The following is a 21,600-nucleotide window of genomic DNA, read 5'->3' as shown; positions in this document are numbered from 1 at the left end:
TGGTGCATAAATGAAAATTCGCTCCCATGAGTTGTAGTGATGGTCACTCGCTCCGGTGGCTTTGAAGATCGGACAAATTAATGGAAGAGGATACGGCTATATCTGTGGCTACTAGCTATGCTCCACCTCCATTTGAGTTAGTCTGCCTCTGAATAACAGTCACTTAAGTCACTCTGAGGTTTGGTAAAGGTAAAGGACCCCTGGATGGTTAAGTCCAGACTATGGGGTGTTGTGCTAATCTCGCTTCTCAGGCCGAGGGAGCTGGCTCACCCTGTGGCGCAGATTCGAACTGCTGACCTTCCGTTTGGCAAAGCCCAAGAGGCTCAAGGTTTTAGACCTGGGCCGGTTCACTTCAGTGGAGATCCCTCTGTGGGCCGGATCGCGCATGCGCCCGTGATTTCTGGCATCTGCGTCTGCGCAGAAGCAATTTCCAGTGCCGCTAAAGCGAGTCTCCATACCTGTGCTGGTTTAGCGAACTCACTGAGTGGGTGGCTCAGTTTGGGGGCGGCTTGTGGGCCGGTTAAATGACCCCTGTGGGCTGCTTGTGGCCCATGGGCCTTAGGTTGCCGACCCCTGGTTTAGACGACATCCACTTTAAGGAAGAGATATTGGATTAGATGGGTCTTTGTCCTGATCTGACCACAGGAAAATGTGTGGTGGACACTGTCCGTGCAGACAGTGCGCTTGTTCACAGCACACATGATGTATCCTTGTGGAAACTGTTGCCACCAACTGTTATAAGAATTCTAAGTTCTCAAATATAGATGTTCAACAATGTACCAGGCAAACACACATACATAAGTATATAAACCATGTGTATGAAATAGTACAGGAGAGCAATCCTGAAGCCATTTTTGACTCTCTCAAATTGACCTCAAATATTTCTTTGTGCAAGGAGGAAGGAAAAGCTTTCCAATTGCTTTTGGACTGTAGGGACTCACACCTCCCTGCAAATACAGTCTGGCAAGTACAGTGGTACCTCAGGTTAAGTACTTAATTCGTTCCGGAGGTCCGTTCTTAACCTGAAACTGTTCTTAACCTGAGGTACCACTCTATCTGAGCAAACTATCAATATGTTTAAGAGATTCAGGCACTAAAGTATTTACCATCTCAAAGGAATGGCCAGGCTACCCAGAAAATGCAATCAAGGAAGGCATTATCAGGTATCCTGGTAGGCAGGAGAGAAGCAACGCTTTCAAATTGTTTTGTATGTATGTTTTGTGGGGGTGTCTTAGGCTACAAGGTGGGCAAGTGTCTTTATAGGGGCTTGAGCAGCATTGTTTGGGGTTCTCCTCCCTTCTGCATGCGGTGAGTGTGGACCTTGTTGCAAGTTTATTTCCTTTAATAAAGATCAGGCTTTGCTTTCATATACTCTGGTGGGCCTCTGCTTTCTCTCCGACCGATAGAGATCTCCTGAGGGACTCTAGACAGAATCTAGATATTCCACAAGGGAATTACAGGTATTTTCTTATAACAGCGCTTAAGTGGTTTTGAAACTACAGTACTGTAGGTACATTTGACGAGGAGGGGGAGGAGGAAGCAGCGTCCATCTGCCATAAGGGCGTAGTAGAGCCTCCATGTACAGGAGCAGAGTCTGCCCCTGAGCACCCGCGTCGAGCACGGCCCAAGGAGGCGCGCGCAGCTCGGGCCGAGGAGCGCAGGGAGGGAGGGGGCGAGCGTCGCCGTTCGAGCGCGACCGAAAGCTCCTCAGGAGCCTCTTCCCTCCGCAGACAACGGAGCGGCGCTCGGAGCATGCGCGCCCAAGCGTTCGAAGGGGTGGTGCTTCCGGCGTGGGCGGGGCCTGCCCTGAGAGAGGAAGGAAGGAGGAAGCCGCCATCTTGTTGTCGCGTCGCCGCCGCCGCCGCCATAGTCCGGAGCAGACCCACCGAGTGACGGGCTAGGAGATAGGCCGACACCCGGAGCGGGAGACCGAGCGCAGCAAGGCAGGCGCGAAAGAAGGGAAGAAATAAAGGAAGGAAGGAGGAAGGAGAGAGCGAGCGAGCAGGCAGCAGGGCCGGTGAGGCGCTTCCCCTCTGTGAGGCGCGGGGGCGGCAGAAGATGGGGCGCGCGCGCGTGCGTAGCTGGGCCTGGGATCGGGGCCTCCCTTTTCCTCCTCACACGCCCCTCAGCGACAAGGAAGTAGGGAGGGGGGAGAAAGCGGGGCGGCCGGCCCACGGGCCTCGGCTTGTGGGGTCGGCGGCGGGTGCCCGGTGAGGCCCGACGAAGCTGCCCCTGCTGAGGGACGGGCGGCGGCGGCTTTGTCGGCCTTCGGGCCGCGCCCCCTCCCCTTCCTTTCTTCCCTCTGCTTCTCGGTCCAGAAAAGCGCGCGGGGGCCCCGGCAGTCGCAGCAGTTTCCCTTAAAAGCGGCGGTCTGCGGGTAAAGGGTTCTTTGACTGCGCTGGGTGGAGGCTGTGGCCCCGCGGGATTCTGGCCTAGGTCTTGGTGGCTGCTCACTTGTCCAGCCAGGAACGGAGGGTGTGGAGCTGGTTCCCCACCCCCTTCCCTTTCTCAAAACCCCCCTCCGCTTTGCCGACAAATAATCAAAATGGGGAAAGGGTGAGGGGAGAGAAAGAGACGCCCTGGAACTCTCTTGTTCCCTCCTCGGAGGGAAGCAGAAGGGGCCTGGAAACCTCCTTCGTAATGAAAACGTTGCAGCCCCGCCCCCCCAAAAAAAATCCAAAAGGGGGAAATGATCTTAGTGTTATAGCCAACTACCTTCTACACAGAGTAGACCCACTGAAGTTGATGGATCTAATCTAGCCATGCCTATTCATTTCACTGGGCCCTTTCTGAGTATGAATAGTAATGGACGCAGCTTCGCTCCGCAGCCACTATCTGGCCTGGCTGTGGAGGAAAATGTTTTTAAAGCTGCCACTTTAAAATTTACTGTTGTTTTTTTTCCAGGGTAGCAGGCCCCTTATTTTCATTTGTGGCAGCTGGTCAGCTAGTCTTAAGAAACGGGGGAGGGGTCTTCTGACCAGTGCTGTAGTTCCAGCAGGGGTTAGGGGGTTGCTTTGTGGGTCTTTTGTGATTCTCTGCCTTGGGCGTATTGAGATGCAGTTGGGGGAGTGTACTACGCTCACGCACATAGTGACATTTTGGCCTGGGAATTTCTGGACTTGCCATTTTGGAAGAAATAGTAAATTAGTTCCTCAAATCACAACACTTGCAAAAGGAGGAATGCAGACTTTATTGAGTACACTCTTGTATAATCAAGCTTGTATCAGCTACACTCTTGAGCGCTTGCAAGCACTTTGGGGATTGCTCATGGAGGCCTAGAGTGGTTTTATCTTAGTCACTTTTCAGCAGAGTAGAAAGAGAGCTAGCTACACTGCAATATCAGTAACACAAACAATTCAGAGGCCTCCCAGCAGCTTCTGTTTAGTTTTCTGTTGGGCTGCAGCCTCTCCTGAGTGACTATACTTTTGTAACATATTCTCAGAGGAACAGTTGAGTTTTGAGGGTACATACCCTTCTCTTTACATGTAACTTCAATACCAAGACTTCAGCATGTGCCATCCATAAAGAGGCTTTGCTCTGGAATCTTTGTAAGCCTGTAAGATGCATCTGGCAAACTTCACTCCTTATTTCCAGTCAGGTGGCTTTAGCTGAAGAGGTGCTCTGCAATTCAGAAGCCAGACTTCCTGCTTGGAGCACTTGCTTGTGTCTGTGAAGTGCCATAGTTAGAGCTCCCTTCCCTTAACATGATTTGCAAGCATGATTTGGGGCCACTAATTTTATATGTGCACAGGAAAGGGCTTTTCAAAGTCACCCTTTCATAAAAATTGGAGAGGGAACTTGTCACTGTCTGCATACTGTGTACCTCCATTTCATTACCAAAACAAGTTCCCCTTTAGAAGTTTTTTTAAAAGGCATCACACCAGTGTGCATACTTCATTTGCAGCAATATTTTCAGCATATAGGAGGTAGTGTAATAAAAACAGTACTGAAAAGAAGAAGACAGTACATTCAGGATATTAAGCAAAAATTTTGTAGTTTTAGTAAGAGTTTTGGAAACAAAGTTTAGAGAGCTTATGGCTAGTTTATTAACAAAGACAATACACCATTTGTACTGGCATCCTTTTGCAATGCAGAGTTGCTGGGGAACTAGTGGGAGTCTTTTTGGATGTGTATCAAATTTTCTCATTTCCAGAGGTGTGCCTATGTTAGTCTGTTGCAGCAAAAATGAGTTTTACAGAACCCTCATGACACAAGGTCAGATCCATCAGGACACAAAGGATTCCCTTTTCTCTCCACCCCCTACAGCCCCCACTGGCCCCAGAGGGTCCTTCAATGTTTGCTGTTGCCCAAGTGAAAGTCCCATTGCCACAGTTGGGATATCACTGTAAAAAAAATTATTACTTGGTGAATTAGAGTCCACTTCATCAGATAAAGTTTGTTCTCAGTGGGCAAATTTATATACATCTGGGTGTAGAGAGAGAAATGAGAGAGAAATGTAAACAATGAGGTCAGATAGAAAGGAATGCAGAAAGCCTAGTAAGTGAAAATTGCATTAAAGTTTAAAATGTCATAAAATTACATAAAATAAGCAGGGTGATCATGATGATAACTTATTATTTTACTTTAATGTAATTTTCTGGCTTTATTGTTTTATTTTTATCTCATCTCAATGTTTATATTTATCTTTTTTCCCTCATGTATATATATCCACCAACCTGGGAGCACACTCAGTGCGTTTGAAGGGGGCCCTAGTCCATCAAGGCTTGTGCCATAAGAAATTTGTTAAGTCTTTAAGGCACCACAAGACTGTTCATTGGGGTTTTTTCCTTATCAGTAGTCTATTAGTAAAATAGTTCTCCTAATCTGTCTGCATCATTGAGGACATCCTTCCAACTGTTATAGCTTGCAGCAAATAATTAGAAATACTAACAGTATTATCTTATCTTTTTCAGATTGAAGTGAGTGGTTTTTGGATAGAACTCAAGTTTGTCAGAAGACTTTTTTTTTTTAAGAGAGTTGTTCCACAGTGCAAGTTACTGCTTTACTCTTGAGTGACTTTACAGGTGCTTGCCTGCGTTGCAATAAAAGACTCATATATTGAGCAGGACCTTATTTATCTCTTCATCTTGGAGAGTCTAATAAACTATTACAGTTTCTGTACTCACAAAGTTTTGAAGTTGAAAAAGACATCTTTATAAAGCAAAACATGAGTACAGCCAGAACAGAGAACCCTGTTATAATGGGTCTCTCCAGTCAAAATGGACAGCTGAGGGGCCCCGTAAAACCCACTGGTGGCCCAGGAGGCGGGGGAACACAGGCTCAGCAACAGATGAACCAGCTGAAACATCCCAACACAATCAATAACGGCACTCAGCAGCAAGCACAGAGCATGGCCTCCACTATCAAGTGAGTACTTGCCAAACTACTCAGCAGCCATGTTGGTGCTTAAAGGATGACCTCCAGAGTTCTTCCTGTGGGCCTGTTTTGCCAACCGGAGCAGTACTTGATGCGACGCCTTAACTGCCATCCTTTCTGTTCTGTTAGTTTTCATGCATTCTAATTGTTGATCATGAAATGCCCTCATGTGTTTGTACAGAAAACCCAGTGTTTCCATTGTTAATGAGATTGACAAAATCCACTTTGGTTGTGCTAGGCTCTGAGCACTTTGGACTCCATAGCTGCATTAATTGGACCTTAACTAGTGTACTGTGTCAGGTTCTGGGTGCTATGCTTTAAGGAGGATGCAGGCAAATGAAAATGATTTAGAGGAGGGCAACAAAGCTGATCAGCCATATGTAAAGGGAGTCCTATGAAGGATGGTTGAAAAAACTGAGTGTGAATGCCCTGGAGGAAAGCCTAAGTGGTAACATGACAGCACCCTTCACATACCTGCCCCAGAGGACAGGATTAGGTCTAAGGAGCTTAAGTTACAGGTGGATAGATTTTGGTTGAAAATGAGGAGAGCCCTCTTGATGGTTCTAGCATCAAACACGGAGGTGGGCTATATTTCCTACAAATCACCCTTCACCTCTCTGATTCTGTGGAGCTTCAACGATTTCAGCAAATACTTAATTGAGATTCTTGTACTTCATTTCTTAATGTGTATTTGTATCCATCAATGCACATGGTGCTTTAGAGAACCCTGAGAAGCATATAATAATAATTAAGCACGTTAAACATATTAATAACATATGGTTTACACAATAATTCAGTATATGTAACTTCAGAAAAGCTTTCCTAATCAGAGAAGCTTTGACTACTTCTCTGAGTAGCTTAGGCTCCTTGATCCAATAGCAAATTGCTGCAAGCACAGAAACACTATTGAGAGAGCTGTATTAATAATTGAGGCCAGCTACCCCAGAGAACAGTGAAACCCACAATCTCAGGAATATTGGATTTGTGCCTTAGAGGTAAGAACCATCATACTGATATTCACTTGGAAACAAGCTCATTGGCTACCAGAGGACTTACTCAGAATTGGTGTTGTGTATTCCCAGTAGCTGACATTGGTGATTATACTGGTGGCTGCATTTGTGATGGACTGAATTTCCGCATCATCTTCAAGGTCAGCTACACATAGCTGCATATTGGAAGAGTGAGGCTTCCAGACTTGCATAACAGTGGCAAGGCTACTTGTCCCCTGCCTTATTGGTTGAAACTGTTGAAATGTACTGCTGTCCGTAACTTCCACCTAAGAGTCCAGGAGGAAACTCCAGCAATTAACTTATTTCAGGAGTGTGACCCCACTCAGAGCAAACAGTTCCATCTCTTCTCCAGTTATAAGGTTACCTACTATGAGCATCTGTCTTGTCTGGACAAAGTTTGATATTGACCCTCATCTTGATCATTACTGACTTTAGGCAGTCATTTAAGAATTATCTTATCTGGTTCAGATAGGAAAGGAATAGAAACTGGGTAATCTCTCCCAGTGGTTTCTTGTCTTGTATTAATATGGTGGGACAAAAGAGATACATGCAAGACCCCATAAGAGAGCTTCTGCAGGAAAGAAAAGCCCTTCATTATAATCACCTGTAATTGCCAGATAGGGCAGTAATGGAAGACCGCAAAGTGGTCTCCCCAGTACTTTTTTCAGGGGGAGATGCAGGGCTACACATACCCCTAAACATTTTGTGAATCTTTGTACTTTTGTCCATTTAATGTATTTATTTTTCCCAATTTGAACTATAAAATGGTGGTTTTCTTGAGTCAAAATGAGAGTACCCCATATCATTTTTGTTTTTTAAAAAAAGCACTGGGTCTCCTTATTCACAAAACGTGTAGCACTTCCAGAAAGATGCCATAATCATTAGTTACAAAAACTGCTGAGAAGTTCAAGAGCATTATTGGAGTTATGCTCCCCATGTCTCTTACTGGAAGTCATCAGCTATGGTGATTAAGGCAGTCTGCCTGAAACCACAGCCAGAAGCCAGTTTGATATGGACCTAGATAGACAGCTCCTTATCTATAGTTCACTCAACCACTTTGGCTATTAGGAATATTGGCCTAAAATTTCTTAGTTTATGGTAATCGGGGAATTTTTAAAAAAGTCTTACTATAGAATTTTTTGGTTTAGATGAAAGGCATCTTTCCCCTAATGAAGAATTGACTATATTATTAATTGATTATAGTGTTTATTAAATCTCTTTATGGAAAGACCCAAGCCAAAATACATGGCTTATAAAATTTAAAACCATAATTAAACAATTGTCCATAAAAATAACAAAATCAACAGTGGCAGAAAACACTTAAAGAAGAGATATTTATTAATGTGCTGTCAAATGCACACAGTGTAGAAGGTTTTTACCTGGCACCATATAGATACAGCAATTTCTGTGCCAGGTGAGCTTTGGGAGAATATTACCAAGGTGCAGAACCATCACTGAAGAAGCCTTCCATGAACATTTATTGGAGCTGACCACATAGATTCACGTCAATAGGCACCTTCTACAAAGATAAGGGCCCTGAACCACACAAGGCTTTATGGGTTAAAATCAGAACCTTGAATTGGCCTGGAAACATAGGCAGCTAATGTGGTTGGGTTAGACTTGTAGCCTGATCATCTGGCTGCTGCATTCTTCACTAATTGCCATTTCTGCACCTATGTTCAGCAAAAATCAAACAATTTCTTGGTTTTTAATACAATTTCAGGTGCTTGCTTAACATTTATTGGGCACTTGACTGCATAATGAGGGCTTTGGATCATATGTCAGAAGAACTTTGCGTCCTGAAACACAGACTAAGGTGGTGCACCGTCGGTCTAGGGAATCTTGTCTTGCTTAGTTAGTAGCTAGATTAAATTTGCCACTATTGCTTTCAGTTAACTAATTCTGACAAGTTTTCTAAGGCATGGATTTTGCATCTGCCACATGCATAATGTAAGTACAGTATATGGACCTCATCTGACATAGCTGCACTGTATAGATTTTACACCATTTTAATTGTCATGCCTTCCCCAAAGTGTCCTGGAAATTGTAGTTTGGCGTGTGCTGAATATTTTCCATTGCAGAACTCTTGTTCCCTTCACAGTCCTATGAGAGAAGATGGCTATTATATGAATTTAAGCCTTGGGGTACATTTGAGGAAACATTAGTTTTTCTTTTGTCATGTTCTCTGGTTTGTATTTCTGGCTCTGTGGTACTCTCAGTCTAGAGTGGAATGGTGCATCCTATCAGCAGCTGACAAGTCTTATTTTCTCACTTCAGACCTGGCGATGACTGGAAGAAGACTTTAAAACTCCCTCCCAAAGATCTGAGAATTAAAACTTCGGTAAGGAGTTCCTAAACCTAGAAAGCATGCAAATATTGGGCTTTAAATATAATTGAGGGAGGTGTGTAGGTGTTTGGACTAAAAAAGGTAAAGGGACCCCTGACCGTTAAGTCCAGTCACAGACAACTCTGGGGTTGCGGCGCTCGTCTCGCTTTACTGACCGAAGGAGCCTGCGTTTTGTCCGCAGACAGCTTCTGGGTCATGTGGCCAGCATGACAAAGCCGCTTCTGGCAAACCAGAGCAGTGCATGAAAACGCTGTTTACCTTCCCACCGGAGCAGTACCTATTTATCTACTTTCACTTTGACATGCTGTACTAATCACATTAGGGGACACGGGTGGTGCTGTGGGTAAAACCTCAGCGCCTAGGACTTTCCGATCGCATGGTCAGCGGTTCGAATCCCCGCGGCGGGGTGCGCTCCCGGCGTTCGGTCTCAGCGCCTGCCAACCTAGCAGTTCGAAAGCACCCCCGGGTGCAAGTAGATAAATAGGGACCACTTACCAGCGGGAAGGTAAACGGCGTTCCGTGTGCTGCGCTGGCTCGCCAGATGCAGCTTGTCACGCTAGCCACGTGACCCGGAAGTGTTTGCGGACAGCTCTGGCTCCCGGCCTATAGAGTGAGATCAGCGCACAACCCTAGAGTCTGTCAAGACTGGCCCGTACGGGCAGGGGTACCTTTACCTTTAGCTAATCACATTGGCTGTGTAGAATGGACCGAAGGGCTTGTGCATGCAAGCAAGAGCATCTTTTAGTATATATTCTGCATGATGAGCAAATGAACAGGAAGCAAAGGAAGCTGCCTTATACTGTTGGTCTGTCTTTCTGAGTAGTTTCTACACTGGCTGGAAGCAGCTGTCCAAGCTTCCAGGAAGGGGTCTCCTCGGCCCTATCTATAGAATGCCAGGGATTGAGCTTGGGAGCTTGTACATACAAAGGAGGTGCTGTCCCACTGAACTATCACTCTGCTACCTGCTTTTATCTGGTACTGAAACTGAATATGTGAGTGGGCATGAGCTGACTGTTTTACTTTGCTTTTTCAGGATGTGACATCCACAAAAGGAAATGAATTTGAAGATTACTGCCTGAAACGGGAGTTGCTGATGGGAATTTTTGAAATGGGCTGGGAAAAACCATCTCCGATTCAGGTTGGTTGTGTGACAGGAGCAGATGTAAGGTGCTTACCTGGTGAATGAAAATTCAGCTGGTAGAGGACTATTTGAGCTGGATGGTGCATGATATGGTGCTTTAGATTCCTGTTGAGCATGACGCTTTATTTTGCCATGTTGCTTTCACTGGCACTCTGGCAATTTTATCTAGCTGCTTTGTGGATAACTGAGGCTCCTCCCTCTCCCATGTATGTCCAGAGTTCAGGAACATTATTGTTCAATACAGTTAATGCAGAAACTTTCCTGCTTGAGTCATTCTTTTTCAGCAATTATAAACTTCTTATAGCTGACCAACTAGGAGGAAAGCCATTATTTTCTCAATAGGCCATTAGTGTCACAATAGCCTGAAAAATATGTGGATTCTGTATTAAATTGTTTGTGCATCCAGTCTTTGGCTGTGTGGAGGGCAACAGGGAGAAATCTTGACTCGTTGCTTTTTCTGTAACACGTTTACTGGAGGACAAGGCTCCTGTGCTTGGACTTTGGTTCATCCTGAAAACTATATCATCTGAAGAAACTGGAAGCAGCTATCTCTGCCCATTTTTGAAAAGGAAAAAAAACAACCCTACCTAGTTAGTTACCTTTGAGTCACCATACTGACAGGATGAGGGCCCCTCTGTAGCTTCTATCACTCTGCTTGTGAGAGGTCCAGTTCATGATGATGGACTTCTTGCTTGGGTGGTGGGCCATGCATGGAAGATATGTGCTTGTTTGCCCTAGGGTCTTAACTAATGCTACATTAGCTCCAGTGCCTCTCCCCCCACCCTTTGCTCCCAGTAGAGGTAAGCATTGTGTTTTCTTGTGCTGATCCTTGTTACTTCTTTTAAGGAGGAGAGCATTCCCATTGCTTTGTCTGGGAGGGATATCTTGGCTAGAGCTAAGAACGGAACCGGAAAGAGCGGCGCCTACCTCATTCCCTTACTTGAACGGCTTGACTTAAAGAAGGATAACATACAAGGTGAGTTGAAGATGGGAAATAAGTAAGCCCCATGAGAACTTTGTCTAGATCTTTAAATTTCACCCACCTTACTATCTTTAACTTCCCACTTCACAGTTGTCAGGAAAGCAAAGCATTAGACAGACTTTCTCAAGGTTGATAATGCTGCTTTATCCCTGCCTTTTCAACAACACCCCTTTAACCTTTAGCAGCACCTGTTAAGAAGGCTGTTCCTTTGATTTACAGAACACTTTTACAGGAAGTAAAAATTTGAAGGGTTGAACTGCAAACTTGCCCACCCCAGAGTTGTGAAGCAGTTGCTGAGATTTTCTCTGCATTGTAGAGATAAAATGCTTGAGAGTAGATTTAGTTGATGAAAATTACAATGGGATGCAATTAAGTGTTTCTTGTTACAGTATGCTCCCGCCAACTAAGAACATAACTTATTTTTTGAATCAGTCTGTCTTTAGTCCAATATTCTTGGTCCAACTGGATGCCTCGGGGAAGCTCATTAGCATAACAGGCAAGAGGGTGATAGACAGCCCCCAATATTTGTTGCTTAGAAATAATTGCTTCTGGACTAGGTGAAACTTCCTTTATTAAAGCTCTCTGAGCTAGTGACTTAAGACCACCACGTTAGTGAATTCAATCAATTAATTGTTCATTTTGTTAATACCTTTTATGTCCTGAGCTTGCTGCCAACCTGTTTCATTGATCTTTGTAGTCTAGGTTTTTATATGTTTGAAGAAAAGTTCTCTTTCCGTTGCCTCTGTTTACAATTAACACTTTTATTGTATCTCTGTATAGCCTGGTAAGAACAATGGGATTTTGGAAAGTCTTGTGTTGAGCTCTTAATGGGTACAATGTATGAATGCAAAAATCCTTGGACTGCCATGAATATTTTTCTTTCTTGCACCTGAATATTCTTCTTTCTTGCAGCAATGGTGATTGTTCCCACACGAGAACTTGCCCTGCAGGTCAGTCAGATCTGCATCCAGGTCAGCAAACATATGGGAGGGGCCAAAGTGATGGCAACCACAGGAGGAACCAACCTGCGTGATGACATAATGAGGCTTGATGATACAGGTAGGATATCTTGTGATGCTGAAGTGTAGAGTCCTGGACGCCATCGGTGGCACCTGACTGTAGTTTCAGACTTCCATAATTCAAGTTGCAGCTCATCTCTGTGTGCTTCTGTGTTTTTGCAGTGCATGTGGTGATAGCTACGCCAGGGAGGATTCTGGATCTTATCAAGAAAGGAGTAGCAAAGGTGGACCATGTCCAGATGATTGTTCTAGATGAGGTAATATTAGCGTTGCCAGACTCTGGAATCTGTTCTTTGCAAGTTAAAGTAGCAGCACGTGGCAGCTCCTGTTCCTTGAAATGCATTTTTAAATCAGGCCTGTATCCTGGTACCCTTGCAAAGGATGATTCTTCTGCTTAAAAGGGGTAGGGGCTGCATGGAAAAATAAGGTCAAGTTGATTCTGGTTAAGGGCTGGGATACATTAATGTCTTTAGTGGCTGGGGAAACCCAGCCAGATGGGCGGGGTAGAAATAATAAATTATTATTATTTAGGCAGGCATGTTAAAGTGAAGCTGGAACTCTTATTTGGAACTACAGTAGTTGTAAAGACAGAGCAGTAAGGATCTCTGAATGTTGAGCAAGATTTTATATGTTGCATAAAGACTCCAGTGTTAAATTGGTCCACTTGTATTTGCAGGCAGACAAGCTGCTGTCCCAAGATTTTGTTCAAATAATGGAGGACATTATTCTCACGCTACCTAAAAATAGACAGATCTTGCTATACTCAGCCACTTTCCCTTTAAGTGTACAGAAGTTTATGGTAAGTGCAGCGTTGATTATTTTCTTGGACTGTTGGCACTTGCTACAACATTTGATAAATCCCTCTTTTCTTAATGACCAAAAGAACCAACTGTCAGGGTTTCCTGCAGGCTGCATTTTTACCCAAATGTCAAAATGCTTCTCTTTCAGAATTCCCACTTGCAGAAACCTTATGAGATTAACTTGATGGAAGAGCTGACACTGAAGGGAGTTACTCAGTACTATGCCTATGTAACTGAGCGCCAGAAAGTTCATTGTCTCAACACACTATTCTCCAGGGTAAGCTGTGACACCAGGCTTCCAATTCTGCCCCAAACTATGTTTCATACATGGAATCAGATAGACCAAGTCATATAAACAGTAAACTAAATAAAAGCCGTTCATCTAGAAAGCACAGGTCTGAAGACTCTGGAGAGGAAATGAGGGCTTACATGGTGGCCTCCTCTAATGTAGTCCGAATGAAAAGCTGTGTTTGCATATCTGTACTTACTGCTCCCCACCCCCCATAATTTTTCCAGTAGAATAGAAATCTGAATGAGAAATTGTCATTTAAGAGGATATACATTGTTGTATGCTTCATGTTCTGGATTGTTCTGAAGCTACATTTCTTTCCTGAGTTGGGGCTTAAGTTGTGAGGGGCTCAGGAACTATGCTGAACTGAAGCCGCCGCACCACTTGTTCATCTTGCAGCTGGTAACTTTTTACCAGAACCATTAGAACTACTTTGAACCACCTTTCCTAGCCTGATGCTATCCAGATGTTTTGAACATCCAACTCCTATCAGCCTCAGCCAGGGGAGGATGATAAATGGTTATGTGTGGGAAGTGTTTCTGCAGTTTATAAATGAGATGCTTTGTTGTGATAGTTTTGTCTTTTAAAAAAGATTAATTGCCTTGGAATTTTCAGACATTGAACACTTTGTATTTGTATTTAGCTCCAAATCAACCAATCAATCATCTTCTGCAACTCTTCCCAACGGGTTGAACTACTAGCTAAGAAAATTTCCCAGCTGGGGTATTCGTGCTTCTATATCCATGCAAAGATGAGACAGGTCAGTATGAAGTTAAAAATTAACAAGCATCTATAGGATTTTAATGCAACTTGGTTCCTGATACTAAGGGTTGGGGGGGGGCAGATGAGAAGATAGATGCTGTTCAGATGTTCCCTTTTTGCTGCATGACACATTCAAATACTCTCTGGAACCACCTTTAGTTCTGTTACTACTACTCGTATGGCACCGAAGTATGCCAGTGTTTGAAGAGATTTCCTTCAGTTCTTAAATGAGAGTCAGATTGGTACTGGCACAATGGGGGACTAAACAGATGGCTAAATTAAGATAGAATTGGGGTAACCTAGTGTGAAAGTGGAAGACAGGAACTGATAGGGAGTGGCCCCAAATATAGCACTTCAGACTTGCAATATCTGGGGCAGCAGTTTTTCCTGCAGTAAGTTGTGCTTCGTGGCATGAATTGTGCAAACTGTTGTTTTCTTGCTGTTTCTCTGGAGATTCCAAGCTGCTTGGTCTCTCAACATCAGGGGATGTTTTGGTGAATAATCTCTTCCTGTTTCTTACCAGGAGCACCGCAATCGTGTGTTCCACGATTTCCGGAATGGCTTATGCCGCAATCTTGTTTGCACTGGTGAGTACCCCTTTTGTTTTCTCTCTGCTCATGTCTCAAGCCTAGTGACTATTCAATATCAAATTGAAAGTAGACTTAGAATATCTTCTCTGAGCTTCCATTTTGGAAATTCATTAAGCACCTTCAGTCAAATAGGAGAATGCAAGAGGGGTATGGGCATTATTATGAATGGACGTAAGAATGAATAAGGGGGGAAGCAGTTTGGATAACCTCCCCCAGCTTCTTGTTGGCTTAGTAGTCATCCTTGAAGAGCATTCGCAACTGAATGGTGCAACAGTTTGAGTAGCCAAGAAACGCTTTGTCCGGGTTCTGAATTTTCTTGGTTGGGAAAAGTTAGCTATGGGACAACTGTGTATTGTTCATCATAAAAATCTGTGTGGCTGTGAAGGGTCCTTCAGGGTTAGTCCTTTAAAGAATCCTGCAGCTCTTGAGGCTAAAGGAAAAACTTAGTGCAAAATTAGTTGTGTCTTGGTTTCCTGCCCTGCTGATGCCTGTTGGCAGACCATCTTACCACTTCTTGGTTGAGGAGGGCTGTCCTTGTCACTTTTGTCAAATTATCTAAACTGAAAACTTCATTTTTCAGATCTGTTTACCCGAGGTATTGATATCCAAGCTGTGAATGTTGTGATAAACTTTGATTTTCCAAAGCTGGCAGAAACGTATCTCCACCGTATTGGCAGATCAGGTGAGAAAGCTGTGCAGTGAAAAATGACAGCTTATTTGGTAGCTTCTCGTCAAATACTGCTCAGTGAGCAAGCGGCAGCCAACTTTGACTTTGTCCTTCATGTTGGAGCCCATGGCCAGATTAGGGTTCTGTTGGTGCACCAGCCACCCCTCTGTTAAGCAGAGCTGATGTCATCAAGCTCTTTTCCTTTGAAAAAACAATCCATGAGCAATATTACCCTTATTCAGTCACTTATTTCTGCACAGTTGAGATTGCATGGGGAGGGGTGGGACCATGTGGGTCATCCCTGCACTGATACTACCCATTTGTTGGGGAACATGTAGGCTGTTATTGTTGCAGCTCATGTGGGTTTAGGAGGCTTCTCTTCCTTCAAACCTTTCTACAATATGTGGACAGCATGGGGTGAAACATAATGGCAGGGGTGAAGCTAATGTGTGGGGTATCACTATCGCTTATCCAGCGATATTGATAGGAACTAGTGTTATTTCTGAAACCATTCAGAGGAAGGTAAACCAGCTATCATGATACCTCCAGATGATGTTGGACTGCAGCCTCCATCATCCTTGACCATTGGCCATGCTGGGTGGAGCTGATGGAAGTTGGGAGTCCCACCAAATCCAACAGGCCTCATGCTTTCTATCCCAGAGTTTAAACAGAGAAGCCTTGTTGAGTTCCCATCATCTATGCAGTCTCCTAACCTCCTGGTGCACTTTACAGAGGGCCGCCCTTGAAAACTCAGCTGGCGTAGTTGCAGTTCACCTGGTGTGGTAGTGGGTTGACACAGATGCATTCTCTGCAGCAGCTTTGTTGACTGCCAGTTTGATTAGGAGCACAATGCAGTGTACCAGTGTACCAGCCAAGTTCTTCATGATTCTGTGAACCATACTCCCTGTGGTCCTACCCCAACCCATTACACTCTGAGAATGGGCACCTTTTCAAGAAGAGCTGGGGGGAATATTCTGAAGCAGGCTCCCCCCGCCCCCATTAGGATTGTTGGTTACCCACTGCAGGTTTGAGGAAGCTTTGCAGGGGAATAACCTAATCTTTCTTCTTGTTTCAATTGCTATGCAGCAATTAGTTCCACAAATAGAAAGTTATTATCTATCTATTGTAGATAGCAACATATTTCATATGATATATATGTAATCTGTTTGGATTGAACAAGAAAAACAACACGCAAATAGCTTTATTACAGAGATCAAAATGTGAGTGGGCTAGCCTTGCTTGATTCTTAACTTTGTACTTCACCCCTCCTCACAGGGGAATAGTAAAATGCCCTTTTATTATTTTTGTTGAAAGTTGAAAATACCAGAATAAATGGGGATGTGAAACTTGAAAGTTCAGCTATAAGGGTGTGGGGAGGAGAACTGGGTGGCCTTTGAGTCTTGCGCTGAGGTTGAACAGTCTTCAGCACTTCTGCTGAACCAGCCATGCATTAACTGACAAGGGACAAAAGCTGCTACAAGCCTGAGGATTTTCTCAACTTATGTCAGCCGATTTCTCTCTTTAAAGGTCGATTTGGCCACCTTGGGCTAGCCATCAACTTGATCACCTATGATGATCGGTTCAACCTGAAGAGTATTGAGGAACAGCTGGGTACAGAAATCAAGCCCATCCCCAGTAACATTGACAAGAGCCTGTATGTGGCAGAATACCACAGTGAGCCTGTAGAAGATGAAAAACCTTAACTGCTGCGTACGTATTTGACTTGGGGGCTGAAGGGAGAAGCAGGCTGAATTAGACTTTCCAATCACTTTTGGAGAGGTGGCTGAATAGGCCATTCCTGATCACTTACCTGTCCTATGCATGCCTGTGCAAAGCAGTGCTACTTGTCTCCGCACTTTGCACTTATTAGTTGTTAATTCCCTATATTTATGAGGTCTGATAAGAGTTTATAGCTTGGTCATAAGGATCACTGCTTTCTTGTGGCTTTTGGACTTGTGGAGTATCAGAGTGAGCAAATTTTCTACTTGACTCTTGGACGTACACTTTTCAAAGAGCCTGGGGGCAAGTTTACTATTTTCCCCCCAAACAGTGGTTAGAGAGAATTTTCTTTCTGCTTTCTCAGTAGCTGTGAGAACAGATTGAGGGGCAGCTGATAGAAATAAGGGACTGTAGTTCAGTGGTAGAGGATCTGCTTTGCATGCAGAAGGTCCCAGGTTCAGTCCCCAGGGAAGGAGTAGGTAAAGATGCCTGAACTGAAACTTTGAAGAAGTGCTGCCAGTCAGTACTGAGTTACATAAGACCACTGGTCAGCCTTAGTATAAGGCAACTTCCTATATTGTTGACATCCGTCTGTCTTGAGAGACAATGGAGTGCACCTTCCGGGGTGAAGTCAAACCACTGGAGAATCACAGCACCTGCTGTGGCTGCAGAGAAGTGTACAATTGTTGGGTGCCTAAGTTGTTGATGTGTGTGTGTGTGTGTAAACAATTTCTCATATGTACTGGAGTGTAGATGTGTTCTTACAGGAGTTTAAGGATGTCTTCCTATCAAAGGGCATTCCTATAGCTCGAAGAATGTACAAAAGAATAATAGAATTGTAGAGTTGGAAGGGACTAAAATATTCAAGCTTATTGACTAAGAAGTAGCAGGGAATTATTTTTTTAATCATTTTTCAAAATACAAATAATTCTTAAAATTATAGAGAAAAATATTATGCAGGAGGCAAAAAGATTTTGCATGGGGAGCTAACCAGGAAGCATCTTTCCTTCTATTTATGCTGCCTCACAGGCAGGCAGCAAAGCACACACCTTGCTACCTGGTTTTGAGCTGTGATCGCAGCTTTGGCCTACACACCCTATAGCAAAAGTGTCAACTTTCAATGCATTTTGTGTGATACTAATGTGAGTGTTTCTTCTTCCTTTCTAGGCTTTGCTTAAACACACAAGCTTAAAGCCCTTTGATCCGGATATGTGATACATTGTTTCTTTCGGGATGCCCTTCTCTTTGTGGGTTTTTCATCTATTGTTTTTGGAACTATGAAGATTAAAGAGCTGAGTTTTTTTCCGTTTTTTTTTTTTAATCTGGCTGTGAGGATGGAAGCAGAAAATAGGAAGGAAATACCTTTGTTTTTCCCACATGTTTGCACTGTGTGCTGACTGAACATTAGTTGCACTAACTGCTGGTTTTAATTTCTTTCTTTGTGGTGGAGAAGAAGAACTCTGAAAAGAGAAGACTCCCAAATTTAAGCTTGACTCTGCAATTTCAGATTCACCCACAGCCGCCTGACTGAGTGCATTTCAACTTCTCCCTGGCTCCTCATCTGTCTTTTAAGCTAAAGAGCTTGTTACTTATTTGTGCAAAGTGCCTTATGCTATGAGACCATTCAGAATATCACCTTTCAGATACAGCCCAAGGAGTCATTTTGGTTCAGGTCAAAGTCTCTCTCCCCACCTCCACTCCCTTCCCCTCTCGCACACATGCTGGGCCGGGAGGTGACACTTGTCAGTAATACTTTTTTTTTGTTCAACTTTTTTTTTTTAAATCGAGGAGTTGAGATGCAGATGCAGTTCACCCACTCTGTAAATACGTGTATTTAAACAAAAGAACCCGGACCACCTGGGTTGATTTGAGTGCAACATCGACACCCCAGGAGGAAAGAGCCACTTGCCACCCACCTGCAATATGGAGCCATCCGAAAAGCCCTCCTTGTGCTCTTGTAGAACACTACAGACTGGTTTCCGTGAGTCTCCGTTGGTGGTCACAGCACTTGCTAGGTTGACTTGTCTCAGAGCCGTGGTGTTCTTTCCTTTCTGAAGCGTGTTCCACAGAAAATTGGATGTGTATACTTGTATAAACTCTGTAAATATGTGTTTTTTTCTGTTATGGGTTCATATATAACTTTCTTTTTTCTTTTTTCCTGTTTTGATGAAGTTTGCTGGGGTTAAAGGGATTATAGATAGATCTTGACAGCAGCTAAAGGTGAGAGGGGCTCAGTTTTCTGCAACACTACTCCATGCCAAGCACTACGACTTCAGACCTGGAAGAGATCTGGGGGTGGGGTAGAAGTGTGTCTGGGGAGCCCTTTTGGAGGCACACCTGGATTCCTGCCTACAAGAAACTCCAGGAAGGTGGCATCTGTGCTGGAGGGGGCACAGTCCTCCTTTGCCTTCTTGCAAGATAGAAAAGGACATGCAAAGTGTGGATTTGGGACTAAAAAGAGCAAAAACTGTTGGCCAATTCCAGAGTTCTCTTGGATTGCGTTGCCTCTTTCGACTTCTTTTTGACTTTGTCTCAAGCCTGTCTGCCTAGAGACTGGAGCAGGCCAGGGCAAGCCCCTCCTTGCCCCTGCCCAAGCCTTTGCTCTCCTCTCCCCTCTCTGCTGCAGGTGGCCCGCATGCCTTGAATACGACAGGCAAAAGCTTTAGGTCCAAGTAGTGTTGCTTTAAATTGTGCCCCTCCCAATATGCTTGATGTTTGGCCTGATCTGCAGGCAAAAGGAGTGAGTAAACTCGACCTGTAAACTTCTTAAGAATTCCCTTCCAGCCTGACCAGCAACAGGCTGCCAGGAGGCACCAGGGCAAGCACAGACCCTCTTTGCTCAGACATAGTCAGAAGCTGCACTTGCCACACCATCCTGCTTTCTTGCCCCAAGGAGCTAAGTTACCCTGATTTCTCCCACGATGGAAAATGACAACCTTACCCAGCCTACTGCTTAGAGGTCTGTGCTTAGAACCAGGTGCTTCCTGGCAACACCTTTCAAAGTGAAAATGTTTTGTCTAGTAACTCCACAGTAACGTAGCAGAAGCTGCACTAAAGTATAGCTCCACTGCTGGGGACTTTACTGCAGCTGCATCAGACTGGCAAGTACTCTGTGTGGGGTGGGAGGGGGGGGAGGGATGCTTTGTGGGTGGGAAATTCTGACCAAAAGCAAAATCTTGCTCTTCTGCTGCAGCCAGTCTTCTGTCTTCCTAGCAGAGGAGGGAAGGGGGTCATTTTAGTGCAAAGGTGACAAGTGTGCAGGAATCTAGAACCTCGTAGGAGCATGCACACCTGACATGGTGCCATGAGTTGAGATGGCCCCCATGCCCTGTGCCATGCTCAGCCGGTCACTCTTGAAGCACAGCATTTTTAAATGGAAAGTATTACTTTAAATGTGGCCTCCTAGCAGGGGAGCAGCATTTGCCTAGATTCGTGAGCGCCAATCTTGGGTGGCTTTTGTTGGGTCAGAAAGCCACTTGGTGCTGGTTAGAAGCCCTCTCTAGGGCATAGAGGGACATGTAAATGGAAAGATGCTCCAGATATTGACTAGGTAGACCCTGGTCTCCCTCCCATTTCCCCCTCTTAATCTGAATAGAAACCCTGAAGATTATGGGCTCGTGTTCCTAAATTGCCAATGTAGCTCCATTAATATTGTGGCAGCCTAGAGCAATCTATTTTATGTTGTTCCGGCTGGGTCCAAAGAGAATAAAACACTGGTGTACCTTGTGGCTGGCTTAACCCCCTGGATTGTGCAAGGAGTAACCAATCTACATGATAAATCCCCCCCAGAGCTGGACAGGGGCAAAGCCAAGCTTGGGATACTTCAGTGTGTTCTTTCCAGAATGCCTGGCACTCGCCAGAGATTGCCCATGAGGGAGGGTGGGGGTGGGTAGGTCTTATTTGCCCCCCCTTTTTTTTTTTTTGGAAAAAAAGTTATATCCAGAATGAGATGGGAGCATCTTTCCTTCACCTGCTTTTGTGTCTGTTGTGGAGCTGGATGAGATCATGTAAACAGGACACAAAGGCAGACGTGCTAACATCGGGCATCTCATTCTTATTTTTTATTTTTATTTTTATTTGGGGGTTGGGTTTACCTACACAGGACTCATGGACTGCTGCCAGTGAAGGGAGGCCTTGTGCGGCTTCTGGTGCATGGCAGTGTCTTTGCCACGGTGTGCCATTGTTGCCAGCAGTAGGCTGACCTATGCTGCTGGTGCCAAGCATGCCGTGGGTTTGTGGGGCACAGCTACCATTTCTTCCCTGGCAGAATATGGAAAGGGTAATCCCAAGTGGGAGCACGCTAGATCTGCTGTGGCATTTGTGATGCGCCTCTGCTATGCCAGGATCTCCCTTTTGGCAGGATTCCAGAGTTCTGTGCGGGGGGTGGGGGTGGGGTGGGATGCAGAAATATACAAAGATAACGGCTCTGCTGTGTCTTAACCAGGAATTGTGGGGAGGGGGTATCTGGAAGAAAAATTAGTCTCTATTCCCCTTATTGAAACAAAACTGGAAAACGTCAGGGGGAGGGATGTTTTGTTTTCAGTTCAAGCAACATTGTATTTCATTAGTCCTCGGTCCAGGCCATGTTCACTGTGAACAGTGGGGACTAGAATTTGGAAACGGGATGGGGTGGGGCGGGAGGGAAGATAAAACTTCTTTTGAACTGGTAACTGGCAAATGTCCAGTAGAGCTCATGTTTTTGGTTTGATATGTGTCTGCGCACACAAGTATGTAATAGAAGGCTGACCATATCTGTGTCAGAGGGCAGAAGTGATGGATGATAAAAGCCTGACTTACTTTTCAAGAGAGAATTAGCTCAATAAAAGCTCACTGGGACTCAATCTTGCCGTTTCAGTTTCTTTCTTGGTCCAGTGGTGGTGGTTTACTTTTGTGGGGTG

The 21,600-nt window shown here is 44.6% G+C and overlaps 1 protein-coding gene across 1 annotated transcript; it reads left to right on the top strand.

Annotated features, from left to right (window-relative positions):
• The first annotated feature begins 1,802 nt into the window (after window positions 1-1,802).
• On the top strand, window positions 1,803-21,543 carry DDX6 (DEAD-box helicase 6). Its single transcript, XM_081889556.1, has 14 exons — window positions 1,803-2,017; window positions 4,914-5,367; window positions 8,664-8,727; window positions 9,767-9,871; window positions 10,721-10,850; window positions 11,769-11,915; window positions 12,038-12,132; window positions 12,552-12,674; window positions 12,824-12,952; window positions 13,608-13,724; window positions 14,250-14,313; window positions 14,897-14,998; window positions 16,511-16,693; window positions 17,870-21,543. Exons 2-13 carry the CDS (start codon window positions 5,168-5,170, stop codon window positions 16,684-16,686), a joined length of 1,452 nt encoding a protein of 483 aa, XP_081745682.1. The 5' UTR covers window positions 1,803-2,017; window positions 4,914-5,167; the 3' UTR covers window positions 16,687-16,693; window positions 17,870-21,543.
• Window positions 21,544-21,600: the final 57 nt, after the last annotated feature.

The sequence above is a fragment of the Podarcis melisellensis genome, assembly GCF_964234715.1.
Source record: "Podarcis melisellensis genome assembly, chromosome: 15".
NCBI lineage: Eukaryota > Metazoa > Chordata > Lepidosauria > Squamata > Lacertidae > Podarcis > Podarcis melisellensis.
The sequence above is the reverse complement of the archived record's forward strand: the minus strand, read 5'-3'. Positions and strand labels throughout refer to the sequence as shown.